A 15,058-nucleotide genomic window follows, 5' to 3' on the forward strand; every position below is an offset into this window, starting at 1 on the left:
CCTAGGCCATCTTCTTCATATATTGTGGTATGCTGAAAGGTTTGTACCATTGTTTGTAATGGACAGTTAGAATGAAATTCATTGTGTGACTGCTGTTGTACCTAAAGTTATAGTGTCAACTGAACCTACCAATGTCAGATTTCAGCTTCTTTCTGCAATATAATGATGTTACTTGTTGCACCATATGTGTTCAAACAGAAAGATAATGACCCACTGACAATATTTCTTCTGCAGCTACATTGGTTTTCGGAATGTAGGTTGTGGTGACTAACTGATCAGTAGTGTAGCACAAGGTCTAGGGTAGACCGGAAAGTGGAAGTTCAGTTATGAGTAAGCAAAACCAATCAGTATGAATACAAAACCTTAGGGGGGGGGGGGGGGGTGACATACTCATTTGTCATTTGTAGTGTTGACAGATGTCTATGTTAGGTGGAAAGGTTGTGAGTTTATGAAGTGGTATTGAACTTTTCAGTTAATCCATGTCTTCTACCCAACCTGATCTCAGGTCTTTTAACTTGGAACAGCACATTGCACACAATCATTGCTGCCTTCTCAATGTTGTTTTAAAGCTGATTTTGGTTGAATTTTGAGTTATAAAACCGAACAAGATTCGAAAGTTTCTTTGTTTGGGGCTTCTCTATTTTTAACGTCTCAATTGCTGCTTTCACAACCTTCTCGATACTTCAACTTAGTCCTCCACATTGTTTTAATCCTAATTATACCGGGTGATCAAAAAGTCAGTATAAATTTGAAAACTTAATAAACCACGGAATAATGTAGATAGAGAGTCTCGCGTCCGTTGGCCGTCGTAATTTAATATATTACTATTATTATGTTGATTGTTGCCAACTTACTTGGTGGGCCTTAATAAAAATGATATTTCATTTTATTTTGATATACAATTAAATGCTTTTGTGAAGTTCTCCCCCCCTTTTTTTTTTAACAATGTTAATCTTCAGTATAAATTATTTTTTACGTTAATGAATGTTAGACTCACTGAATCTTAAAGCATGAACATATAAGTTGAACAAGGGAATAAACTTTTCATATTAATTTCCTCGGCTAGTCAGTTCACTTTAAAGCAAAAAATCTGTAGTTATTAATTACAATTGCGACCCACACACACACGCGAGAGTATTCCTTCTTACCTCCGTTAACCATTGCATTGTAGTCGGAGTCCTGGCTCTGGCTCTCAGCTATTGTACTGAAAATAAGAATCTTAAAAGCTACGTATTTTCTGCAACGTCGGGCAGCTGTGGAGAAAAATGTATATTATGTTAATAGCGGGCGAGTTTTTCGCTTCCACTAATTTTTTATAAGTTAGTATCGCCACGTAATGCCGTCGTTGGCTGCATCAGCCGCTGCGATTGTTGAACTGTAAATTACTCGAATGCAGGTTAATTCAAAGGAAGGCGGACATGAAATCGGGATCACCTCTTCAAATTAAAAGTGAACAATAATATTAAATCAATATACTATTTGCTTAATTAGTACAAATATGCTTACATTTGCCAGCACTCACAAGATGTCCGTCTACACGCAACCAAGACAAGAGAAGAAGTGAAGAAGACTAAAAAATTAACAAAAGGGTGTATCTTGTCGTCTCTTTAGATCATTTTGTTATATTTCTTTGCCCTCGAAACTTACACAGAGAAATTATTGTAATATGGGTACATGAGAAAAAGTATATTATTCAATTTTTAATTGTCTCTTCTTTATAAATACTGTTTTTTAACTCTTTTCGTATTATTTCACTGGGGACACTATACAAGGTAAAATTTGACACACATGCTTGGAATAACCTGGGGTTTTATTAGGGAAAAAAAACAAAGTTAACAAAATGTCCAAAGATGGTGCTGGACAGCAAAACTGCTACCGTGACGGGTGAGAGGTACACCAATATGTTACAGAATCGCATCATCCCCAGCATGGCTAATAAACACCTGTTGGAACGTACGATGTTTATGCAGGATGGCGCTCCACCCCATATTTCTAGACGCGTGAAAGATCTCTTGCTCGTTTCGTTTGGTGATGATCGTGTGCTCAGTCGCCACTTTCGTCATGCTTGGCCTCCCAGGTCCCCAGACCTCAGTCCATGCGATTATTGACTTTGGGGTTACCTGAAGACGCAAGTGTATCGTGATCGACCGACATCTCTAGGGATGCTGAAAGACAACATCTGACGCCAATGACTCACCATAACTCCGGACATGCTTTACAGTGCTGTTCACAACATTATTCCTCGACTACAGCTATTGTTGAGAAATGATAGTGGACATATTGAGCATTTCATGTAAAGAACATCAGCTTTGCTCTGTCTTTGTTATGCTAATTATTGCTATTCTGATCAAATGCAGCGCCATCTGTCAGACATTTTTTGAAAGAATGTGTGTCAATTTGTACTTCTCTATCTACATTATTCCATAATTTATTCTGTTTTCAAATTGATACTGACTTTTGATCACCCGGTATATGCATCAACCGAAAAGTAAATGTTGAATGGCCAAAAAAGAAGAAAAATAATCTGGAAAATGAACAAAACACTTGAATTACATATTGATAAAAGTGCGCAAAGAATTGCAATGAATTTAATGTGGAATGCTCGAAACATAGACTACATATTTACAACTTGGTGCATGAACATTATCTGCTACAATGTAAAGAGAAGAAAAACAACATTCCAAGTATAGCGAGTGTCACATATCATCTTATTCCTATAAACACTCCAAAATGAAATAAGACCTTCAACTATAATGCTGCTAATTAATTTTATGATGTTTAACAAATCCTTATTTATAAATTTGATCTGAAGAACAATACTAACATAATGCTTTTATTTGCAGAAGTCAAAAAACACTGTCAAAGCCCACGTCAATGCCGCTTTTTTTCGCCAGCTTCGTGAGATTTTAGGAATAGTTGTACCAGGTGTATTTAGCACAGAATTTGGTTTCCTACTGCTTGTAGCTGCCTCATTAATTGCAAGGACATATTGTGACTTATGGATGATACAGAATGGAACCTTCATTGAAAGGTATGTTTAACCTAACATTATGACTGTAGATTTTATTCTTACTGTTTTATAAAAGTCACATAAAGGTTACCTGGTAACAACACATTGTTGACGGCAATGTTTAAAGTAGTCACCATAAATATACAGTAAGAAATACATTGTTTTAATGTATCATTTCCCCTTCCTCTTCTGAATGTTACGTTCAGAGTGCATTTGCGCTTGTGCGTTATATCATTGGGTAAGTTTCGCAAGAAAAACATTGCATCCATCAGTTGTTTTTTGTAATACTATCAGAAATAAGTATTTCTCATGTGACACTTTTTTTCTCATTTTCCAGCGCTATTATTAACATGGATAAGAAGAAATTCATTCAGAGGCTCTTAAAATATGTTGCAGCCATACCTCTGGTAAGTATCATTTGAGCTGCTGCTGTTTATTTTTGGTACAGAGTGCATGTATGGTTGTGAGGGACTGGAAGGGGGGAGGGGGCGGCAAGAGAGAGCGAGACAGAGAATTATTTAGAAGATCCTTAGTTTCAGTTGTCAATCTAGTCAAAATTTCAAATGAAACTGTCAGGCATTTAAGCAGAAAACTTGTCACCTAGTAAAAGCATAAAATTACAGCATGTAATTAGATGAAATGGGAAATTAGGTAAGAATTACACGCAGAGCAGGAACTTGTTTTTTAACAAAATAGCAAAAATTCACAGGACAAATAGTAGGGATGAATACTCCTCACTGTTGCTCTTGGATGGAGAGTGCTGCTAGTCATGCAGACTTTGAGTATTTTATAATATGCCAATACAAGAAATTTTGAGAACCTTGTAGAAATGATATTTATTGAATAATAAATATTAACTGGTGACCCACGGCACATTAGACAATGACTGCTATTCCCAATTGCATTGCTCTGTCCCCTGGAAAACAGCGGCCCTCTGTTTCAGAAGTCTCATTTGACTGACTGCAGCATCATAGATTTACATTACAGGAGAAAAAAATGCAACACTAAGGAGAGGGCAGCATAAACAGAAGTTGGTAGTTTTGTTTCTATATCTGAAAGATTATATCTATTTAAATTTCATGCCAGCTGCAGAAGTTTGCTGCTAGTAGAGCTCATTGGAGGGCAGGGTGGAGGTCTGTTTTGTTTTCTGGTGATAGCTGGTTCAGCCTCAGTGCCGGTGATGGTCGTGTGTTGTTAGGAGGGCACCAGTTGAGACCCTGCAACCACTCTGTCTGCATACTAGATACGTTGTTGAACCTACACTTGCAATTGTGGTCTGGTATGCGATTTTGTTTGACAACAGAAGCACTATCCTGATTATCACATGTCAGTGTGATGATTCAACCATTTGTGCTGCTATTCATAATCACCATTCCACGTGATGTTTTCCAACAGGATAACGCTCACCCACATACAGCTGTTGTGACCCAGCATGCTCTACAGTGTGTCGACATGTTGCCTTGGTCTGCTGAGTCATGATATGTCTCCAATCTACCACATATGGGACAAGGGAAACTACAGCCGTAATTTTTCCTGAGGGCATGCAGCTTTACTGTATGGTTAAATGATGATGGAGTCCTCTTGGGTAAAATATTCCGGAGGTAAAATAGTCCCCCATTCGGATCTCTGGGCGGGGGCTACTCAGGAGGATGTCATTATCAGGAGAAAGAAAATTGGCGTTCTATGGATCGGAGCTTGGAATGTCAGATCCCTTAATCGGCAGGTAGATTAGAAAATTTAAAAAGGGAAATGGATAGGTTAAACTTGGATATAGTGGGAATTAGTGAAGTTCGGTGGCAGGAGGAACAAGACTTTTGGTTAGGTGAATACAGGGTTATAAAAACAAAATCAAATAGGGGTAATGCAGGAGTAGGTTTAATAATGAATAAAGCAATAGGAATGCGGGTAAGCTACTGCAAACAGCACAATGAACGCATTGTTGTGGCCAAGATAGACATGAAGCCTATGCCTACTACAGTAGTACAAGTTTATATGCCAACTAGCTCTGCAGATGATGAAGAAATTGATGAAATGTATGATGAGATAAAAGAAATTATTCAGGTAGTCAAGGGAGACAAAAATTTAATAGTCATGGGTGACTGGAATTCGAGAGTAGGAAAAGGGAGAGAAGGAAACATAGTGGGTGAATATGGATTGGGGGAGAGAAATGTAAGAGGAAGCCGTCTGATAGAATTTTGCACAAAGCATAACTTAATTATAGCTAACACTTGGTTCAAGAATCATGAAAGAAGGTTGTATACCTGGAAGAATCCTGGAGATACTAGAAGGTATCAGATAGATTATATAATGATAAGACAGAGATTTAGGAACCAGGTTTTAAATTGTAAGACATTTCCAGGACTCTGACCACAATCTATTGGTTATGAACTGTAGATTAAAACTGAAGAAACTGCAAAAAGATGGGAATTTAAGGAGATGGGACCTGAATAAACTGAAAGAACCAGAGGTTGTACAGAGTTTCACGGAGAGCATAAGGGAACAATTGACAGGAATGGGGGGAAAGAAATGCAGTACAAGAAGAATGGGTAGCTCTGAGGGATGAAGTAGTGAAGACAGCAGAGGATCAAGTAGGTAAAAAGACGAGGGCTAGTAGAAATCCTTGGGTAAAAGAAGAAATATTGAATTTAATTGATGAAAGGAGAAAATATAAAAATGCAGTAAGTGAAGCAGGCAAAAGGGAATACATAGGTCTCAAAAATGAGATCGAGAGGAAGTGCAAAAGGCTAAGCAGCTTAGAGGAGAAATGTAAGGATGTAGAGGCTTATCTCACTAGGGGTAAGATAGACACAGCCTACAGGAAAATTAAAGAGACCTTTGGAGAAAAGAGATCCACTTGTATGAATATGAAGAGCTCAGATGGAAACCCAGTTCTAAGCAAAGAAGGGAAAGCAGAAAGGTGGAATGAGTATATAGAGGGTCTATACAAGGGCGATGTACTTGAGGACAATATTATGGAAATGGAAGAGGATGTAGAAGAAGATGAAATGGGAGATACAATACTGCGTGAAGAGTTTGACAGAGCACTGAAAGACCTGAGTCGAAACAAGGCCCTGGGAGTAGACAACATTCCATTAGAACTACTGACAGCCTTGGGAGAACCAGTCCTGACAAAACTCTACCATCTGGTGAGCAAGATTTATGAGACAGGCGAAATACCCTCAGACTTCAAGAAGAATATAATAATTCCAATCCCAAAGAAAGCAGGTGCTGACAGATGTGAAAATTACCGAACTATCAGTTTAATAAGTCACAGCGGCAAAATACTAACGCATATTCTTTACAGATGAATGGAAAAACTGGTAGAAGCCGACCTCGGCGAAGATCAGTTCGGATTCCGCAGAAATGTTGGAACACGTGAGGCAATACTGACCCTACGACTTATCTTAGAAAATAGGTTAAGGAAAGGCAAACCTACATTTCTAGCATTTGTAGACTTAGAGAAAGCTTTTGACAATGTTGACTGGAATACTCTCTTTCAAATTTTGAAGGTGGCAGGGGTAAAATATAGTGAGCGAAAGGCTATTTACAATTTGTACAGAAACCAGATGGCAGTTCCAAGAGTCTAGGGGCATGAAAGGGAAGCAGCGGTTGGGAAGGGAATGAGACAGGGTTATAGCCTCTCCCCAATGTTATTCAATCTGTGTATTGAGCAAGCAGTAAAGGAAACAAAAGAAAAATTCGGAGTGGGTATTAAAGTCCATGGAGAAGAAATAAAAACTTTGAGGTTCGCCAATGACATTGTAATTCTGTCAGAGACAGCAAACGACTTGGAAGAGCAGTTGAACGGAAAGGACAGTGTCTTGAAAGGAGGATATAAGATGAACATCAACAAAAGCGAAACGAGGATAATGGAATGTAGCCGAATTAAATCAGGTGATGCTGGGGGTATTAGATTAGGAAATGGGACACTTAAAGTGGTAAAGGAGTTTTGGTACTTGGGGAGCAAAATAACTGATGATGGTCGAAGTAGAGAGGATATAAAATGTAGACTGTCAATGGCAAGGAAAGCGTTTCTGAAGAAGAGAAATTTGTTAACATCCAGTATTGATTTAAGTGTCAGGAAGTCATTTCTGAAAGTATTTGTATGGCGTGTAGCCATGTATGGAAGTGAAACATGGACGATAAATAGTTTGGGCAAGAAGAGAATAGAAGCTTTCGAAATGTGGTGCTACAGAAGAATGCTGAAGATTAGATGGGTAGGTCACATAACTAATGAGGAGGTATTGAATAGAATTGGGGAGAAGAGGAGTTTGTGGCACAACTTGACAAGAAGAAGGGACCAGTTGGTAGGACATGTTCTGAGGCATCAAGGGATCACAAATTTAGCATTGGAGGGCAGCGTGGAGGGTAAAAATCGTAGAGGGAGACCAAGAGATGAATACACTAAGCAGATTCAGAAGGATGTAGGTTGCAGTAAGTACTGGGAGATGAAAAAGCTTGCACAGGATAGAGTAGCGTGGAGAGCTGCATATAACCAATCTCAGGACTGAAGACAACAACAACAATGGCATCATCCACAGCCAGCATTAACTGTTCCTGTATTCACATATCAGGTGCAACAGGCATGAAACTCCATCCCACGAACTGACATGGGGCATCTGTACAACACATAGCATGCACATCTGCATGCTTGCATTCAACATTCCGGTAGTTACACTGGGTTATTAATATACCAGCATTTCACATTTGCAATGGCTTATCTCACACTTAAATTAACCTGTGTTCCTGCAGTGTTAATCATTTAAATATGTTACCTAGACATATGTATTGCCAAAATTTCACTACTGTGCACTATTTATTTTTTGGTATTGTTGGTGGATCCTCACATTCTGCTCATGTTGTCACATACTATTCACCATGATGAGCATCATATGTAACCACTCCCATTGAAGCTTCGTGATCATCAAGCGAGCCTCCAGTTTTCTTGGATGAGAATCCCCCATCGTCGATCAGTCTCGTGACTGAAGTATGTCTTCATGTGGAGGACATGGACAACATCTCAATGCCTATAATCCTCGACTTTGTGTATGACATCTGACAAGCAATAAAGGGTAAGATAGGGCCCAAAATAGTGCTTTAGTAACTTTTCCAGTTATCACACTTATTACCTCACAGTTGTAAAAGTCCATACCAAGTCTTCATTGGTCAGAGCTTAGTGTTGCAATACTCTGTCCTTCTCTTGGACGTCTAAGGACTGCATGGCTGCATGCGAGCTTGCTGTTGTCTCTCATCTTTATTCCTCGAGATGAGCTGTTTAACGTAGTTATCCTGAGTGTCATCCAGTTGAAATGGGAGTAGTGTATAAATTGTTTCATCCTTACAGTTTTGTAGTAGAAAAAAATTGTAAAACCTGTAGTCTCTTGCTTTGTATTGCAGTTGCATTATGCAACATTAGCATGTCTACAAATGTCTTATTAAAGCATCCTATGAGGCTATTTGTGTGCAGAGCTCATATGGAAGTTATCATCCTGTGGGTGACATTGCAGTGTGAATTACCTCTACTTCTAATTTTGACTGGAAAACTTTACCATAGTCACAGATCATCAGTGGGTTGGTCTGTGCTTCAAAACTATGTCTTCTGCAAAGGACCTTGCAAGTTCTGGAGCTTCAGCTGTCACCACAGCTTCGGTGCCAGCATAGCAGGTGAGGTAGTCAGTGCAGACTGTTATCCACTGATTACCATTTGTAGGCTTTCGAAACCACCTCAAGAGATAGACACCAGTCTGGTGCAATGGTGCTGCTCCAGGGGGAATTTGTGTTTGGTGCTTGGGAGGTAACTGGGGCACTTTCTTCAGTCACTGAAATTCCTGACAATGGATCACACAGTGTCTATGGTCTGACAGGAAACTAGGCCGCTGACGCTGCTGCCAAGGCTGCAGTCCTCATACCTCAGCCTGCTGGTTTTACATTCCCTCTTATTATCTCTGTGTAGCTGTTTGTCAGCAGGTGGTGTCACTTTGGCATCACCACTAGCCCTCCCTTCATGCAAACAAACTCGAGTTATTGAGCCTCTCTCAGATGCTTGGATGACACCCTCTCAGCCCTGTCGCTGTGAGGAGAATATTTTAGCTAGGTTGCGTATCGGGCACTGTTTTTTAGCCATTGCCATTTGTTAAGTGCTGCTCATCCACCACTTTGTGCTCATTGCGCCCAACCTTTGACGGTCTGCCCCCCCCCCTTTTTTTTTTTTTTTTAAACCACTTGCGTTCTCATTTGTGTTTGCCATCTGAGTTATCAGCCAATTTAGTGAATGACGTGCGGGCAGTTGACTGCGTTTTACCTTTTATCTGTCACAGCAGTGTGGCAAAGGCCATTTAATTTTTAGTTCAGGACCTCCATTTCTCTATGGTGTATTTTATAGACCTTTCTCCACGTCCCTGTTTTTAGCTGTCTCTTGATGTTCTGCTGTTCCGACATGGGCACATATGATCCTAGTAGTTTTTGTGCCCTAAAACAAAACAAAACAAAACAAGACAAAAATATATCATCTAACAGATCACTAGAGATTCGTCTGGTGATACCTGGGTGTTGCTCTGTGTAGTGTTTGTGGATCCCAGCTGATCTGAGGTTGATCCCAGCTGATCTGAGGTTGGATGTTCATGAAAATACTTCAGGATAGCTGCCTGTAAATGAGCTGGGATGATGAGCAACTATTTCCACTGCATTGGACCATAGTTCCTCTTATTCAGTGTTCCATTTACTAATTGGAATTCTTTTGGTTAGTTCTTCCTTCTACAAGGATTCTATAGTTTTATGCAGTATTGAATTTCTCAGTCTTCAGCATGTGATGAAGCAAGCTGAGACCTCTTTACTTCCTCTCCTGTTTTGCCATCTGCATCCTTAAATTAATTTATTTATTTTTTACTAATTACAATTAACATACATTAGTATAATCTACATTTTCATAAAAGTGAAAGGTTGGTCCTCTGTCTTAAGAAATATAGCACCAAATCTAATTTTGTGCTTAGCTTTGTGTCTGTAATTAATTTCCTGATTTATTTTGACTATTCCTAGTTAATATCTTTTGTCATATGGTGAAACCAGTAATTGTTTCATGACTTAAATTCTGTTGTTGACTTACAAACAAATATGAATTCTGTAATAATTATAAATATTTGGAAGAAGAACTATTACGATTCTTAAAGTATTTATTTGGCTCTATTCGAAAACATATAGCAAAGCCAGCCCTTAATTAATTCCAAAATAATTATCAGATTTGTCAAAAGCATTGTTTGCATAACTATATCTGTTAATTTCGTTATTTAAACAAATAATTCAGCCTAACCTTTATGGTAGAAGATAATGTTAAAAAGAACCAGTTTGTCAATGTATTCAGTTAATTGAATGAGTTATGTGTTAATTGTAATTTCTGTAACTTAAACATCAAACCATGTATAGTTTCAGTACCTATTATTGTGAGGATGTATAAAGGCCCGATTTTTGGTCCCAAGACAGTCAGTCCACAGCTGATTTTCAGATGGGAAGTCTGTATCAGTTAGAGTAATACGTCAACTGAACAGTGGAATTAGTGACACAAATAGGTCGTGTGTTAAAACAATGACAGCGTCTGTTAAATTTTTTTGAGAAAGTGTCACACATACAGTATTATTCTGGAAGAGGTGTGAACTGTGTGGTTAGGTTTTTACTGCTCGTAGATATTCAACGGCAAAGTATTGTAGCAGTATGCTGATGTTTGCCTGCAGTCTATTAATGAGACTTATCAACAAATTACCAATAGTGAACTGGTCATATAACTGTGTAATATTGGGGGGTTGTGAACAGTGAAAATAAAGAACTGAAACACAACTGAGTAACTGTTGGCTATGTCATTTACAGTACTAAGTGTGGAACTTCCATCCCCCATTTTTCAGCAATTATAACAATACAGTATGTCAACACAAAGGACTATCAACAAAGAAACAAATTAGGTGAATGTCACAAGGAGCAGTATCATTTAAATCAGTAATGACAGAGATTTCCTCCACACGGCTGTGTTCTGCTAAAGGATTCCTTGAAAGGCAATCAGTGCCCTTCTGTTTGTGTCTGTTTTTTATATCATTGTGATATTGTATTCCTGGAGCCTCAGTGCCCATCTCACCATTCAAACCAAAGTGTTTTTCAGGCTAGTCAGCCAGCAAAGAGAATTGCTGTATATCACAATGGAGAGTGGTTTGCCAAATAAAGAAGGCCAGAACTTGTTTATGCCTTAGACAACTACAAGGCATTCTTTCTTGGGTGTGGAGTTGTCCATCTCTGACTTGGAGATTATTCTGGACATACAAGCTATTGCTTTCTCAGCCCTGCCTGGGATAAGTGCCTTAGAACTGCAACTGTCTTGTAACTGCTAGCATCAGTCTGCTGTCACAGCCTTTTCATAGTAGAATGCTAGGACTGAAGATGATTAGAGTGCCTCCTTGAGAGAAGGAAGGATCTTTCTTGCATCTCGTACCAGAACATTTGGCATCTCCCTGCAATAGTTTTTGCAAGGAATCTGCTTGGGTACAGAGGCCCTTTATGACTCACCGGTAAGACGAGCACAATCTGAGAAAGCTTCTCACGTCACTAATCTGCCAGTGCATTGGTTTTTCTCTGGATCATGACAGTCATCACCATTAACTAGTTGCCTCAAGATTTTTATTTCTTGGTTGACAAAAAGGCACTTCTACAGATTCAGGTGAATGCCTTTGGTATGAATATAATTCAACATGGTTTTCAGGCAACTTAGATGTTCTTCAAATTTCTTAAAAATAAAAAAAATAAAAGTGTCAGCCAGATAGCAGAGACATGTCGTCCATTTAAGGTAACAAAGCTGTTTGTCCATCATACTTTTGAAGATGGTTGGAACATCGCACAGTCAAGAGAGCAAAACTTTAATCTCATAGAGGCCAGCAGAAGTTATGCAGGCAATGTTTTTCCAGTCGACCTTGTCAGTGTTGATTTGTCAATAACTGTCCATACTTGAGAAACACTTTGCCGACATCTTTTTTGTGATTTTGTTTAGTAATCAGTAGTCCACACAGTAACACCATCTGCCATCCTCCTTCACAAGGACCACAGGAGAGGACAGAGTTTAATGACGTTCTCTTGCAAAATCTTTTCTACTTCCTCCCAAATTATTCATCATTCAGCTAGTGACACAGTGTAAGGGTCCTGGCTAAATCATGAATTATCCCCAGTGTTGATACAGTGTTTTGCACTCAGCTGCTTGTGGTCTGTCTTTCCTGTGCTTCAAGTTTGAAAGCATCCAAAAATTGGCGCAATATTTCTAACACTCACTGATGTTGCTCAGTCTGACAATATTCTATTGACAGTTCAGTAGTAGCTTCCTCCACTGTATTATCCATAATGCTAACAGAGCACAACTCTTCATCGATGGCAGTGAGCTGCCCATCTTGGATTAGCTCCGCTACTCATACGCATATGTGAGGTGTGATAAAAGAAAAAAGATGGGAATTTTTTAATTTTGCAGGCTTTGTACATTCAGTTTTCAAAATTTTCTTTATCTTGTTGATAAATTTGTTCCTGATGTTTGTTTGCATCTTCAGCTGTTTGATGTTTAATTTACAGTTGACAGAAAAGTTTGTATGTATTTTCGAGTGCATGGCAAATTTTCACTTTCAAAAAGGGTGCATAAAACATTTTGCTTCAAAAATGGAATGAAGTGCAGCACCGCATTAGATATGTTGAAAGTGGCTTTTCTTGAATCCACTACAAGTAAAAGAGTTTACAAGTGGTACAAACATTTCAAAGAGGGTCGAGAAGACGTTTAAGGCGACCACTGCCCTGGATGCCATAGCACATTAATTACTGATGACAATGTGGAAGAAGTAAAGAAAATTGTTCTGGAAAATCACCAAATCACTAAAAGAGAGGTTGTTGATGATATCAGTATATTTTTTGGCTCATACCAAGCAATATTTTTGGATGTTTTGGGCATGAAACATGTAGCAGCAAATGATGTCACATAGACATTGCTCAGGAATTGCTGAGTAAAGTCGACAATGATCCAGAAATAACAGGTGTTGAAACATTGGTCTACAGGTATGACATCAAAACCAAGGCCCAGCTGTCCAAATGGAAACTGCCTGAATATCCAAAGCCAAAGAAAATTTGACATGTTTGATCACATATACGAAGATTTTTCTCACTGTTTTCTTAGATTACAGTGGGATAGTGCATCATGAGTTCCTGCCTTTTGGTCGTAAGGTCAATAAAGAGTAGTGCTGGGAAGTTCTGTGCTATTTGTGTGAAGCAGTTAATTGTAATTTCTGTAAAGTAAACTTAGAACAGTGCGTAGTTTCAGTACTTATTATTGTGAGGATATATAAGGGCCCAGTTTCTGGACATGAGACAGTCAGTCCACGGCAGTGTTTCAGATGAGGAACCTGTGTAGGTTACAACGATAGTAACACATCAACTTAACAGTGAAATAAGTGTGACACCAAACTGTGCATCTGTCAGCTACATCATTTAAAGTAGTCCGTGTTTGACTTCCACACCCCATTTTTCAGCCAGTACGTTGACACCGAGGACAATCGACAAAGAAATAAAAGAAGGCAAGTACGTTGACATCGAGGACAATCGACAAAGAAATAAAAGAAGGCAAATGTCGTCCCACCCTTAGTACCGGTAGTCGTTTCAATTGCTGTTTCACTTACAAATAGAGTGAGGGTGTAGTTACTTCCTATACAACTCCAAAAAAGCTCTAATTTCTCTTATCTTGTCTATGCAGTCCACAAACAAAGTGTATGTTGGTGGTGGTAGAATCGTTTTGCAGCCATCTGCAAATGCCAGTTCTGTAAATTTTCTCAGTAGAATTTCACAAAAAGAATGTCGTTTCCCTCCAGGGATTCCCATTTGTGTTCATGACACTTCTTCGGAACACTTGCCTTTGATCAGATCTATCAGTAAAAAAAAAATTGAGCAGCATGCCTCTGAATTACTTCGATGTCTTTTACCTGCCGGGGATCCCAAGCACTCAAGCAGTGCTCAAGAATGGGCCGCACTGGCATTCTGTACACAGTCTTCTTTACAGGAAGTATTTCGCAGAAGTGTAACTCACCTTTAAACAGAAGTTCCCCAGGAAAAAGATTAGTCATCCCTGCACAGCACAGTACCGATAACTGTATTAGGAAAGGGATTCCCTTTGGTTTTCTTACTTAGGCAAGAACCATCAAGGGAATGTAGTCAGACTTCAAAAAAGAGTTGATGAGTTGATTCATAAATTAAAAAAGCAATTGTGGCCTGCACAAAATCAGGGAGGTTCACAAAAGTGCTATATGAAGAATTTCCCATATGTGATATAAGGAAAATTTCTTTAAATTTTACATATGTGAGGAGGACAGACTAATCAGAGACTTTAAGATAAAATATTTGTAGATGAAACAAAAGCATGCACCTTCAGGTCTAAAAATTCTCTCACCCAAATGTGTTCCGCTTTGCCTTCCCTGTGATGATTATTTTTACAGGTAGTTAAAATTTTGATGAAAAAAGAAAACAATAATTCCTAGAGATTAATAAAGAAATAGCTTTGAGGGCAGATTCCATGAAAAACATTCTTTAATTCTGGTTCAATTTTTGCACCTGTTTTCACAGGAATGATCAAATACCCATGGTCTGCATCAAACTTGACCAAATAAACAGCAGTCTTTTAGGATTTTTTTTTTTAAAAAAACTGTTTTCCAGTACCACTTCTGAAAAACCTGTGTGTTGCAAGGCACTAGATTTCATTAAATGTGCATAATGCTCTATGAATTTGTGTTTCAGTTACTTCTACAACAAATACATCCGGAATTCTGTTCTAGTATGGCAATTGATGTTAATGATACAAAACAAGATGTTTCTGCAATTTGAAGAAAGTGGACTGTAATGATTGATTTAATGACTATCTTTGAATGAGTTTGCATGGTGTACACTATTTAATGATATTCTATGTGATAAAATTTTTAAAAAATAAAAGTACACAGGCAGGATTGGAACTTGTCCCGCCAGCATACTGGTGTCAACCTTACCCACTGCACTACACTC

At 38.6% G+C, this 15,058-nt stretch overlaps 1 protein-coding gene across 1 annotated transcript in view; it reads left to right on the top strand.

Moving 5' to 3' along the window:
• Positions 1 to 15,058, top strand: part of LOC124799916 (ATP-binding cassette sub-family D member 3) — a 98,903-nt gene that overhangs the window by 20,134 nt on the left and 63,711 nt on the right. Inside the window, exons 3-4 of the mRNA XM_047262955.1 lie at positions 2,844 to 3,031; positions 3,348 to 3,417. Coding sequence (XP_047118911.1) covers positions 2,844 to 3,031; positions 3,348 to 3,417 — 258 coding nt within the window. The remainder of the gene's footprint in view (positions 1 to 2,843; positions 3,032 to 3,347; positions 3,418 to 15,058) is intronic.

The sequence above is a fragment of the Schistocerca piceifrons genome, chromosome 1 (assembly GCF_021461385.2).
Source record: "Schistocerca piceifrons isolate TAMUIC-IGC-003096 chromosome 1, iqSchPice1.1, whole genome shotgun sequence".
Classification (NCBI taxonomy): Eukaryota; Metazoa; Arthropoda; class Insecta; order Orthoptera; family Acrididae; genus Schistocerca; species Schistocerca piceifrons.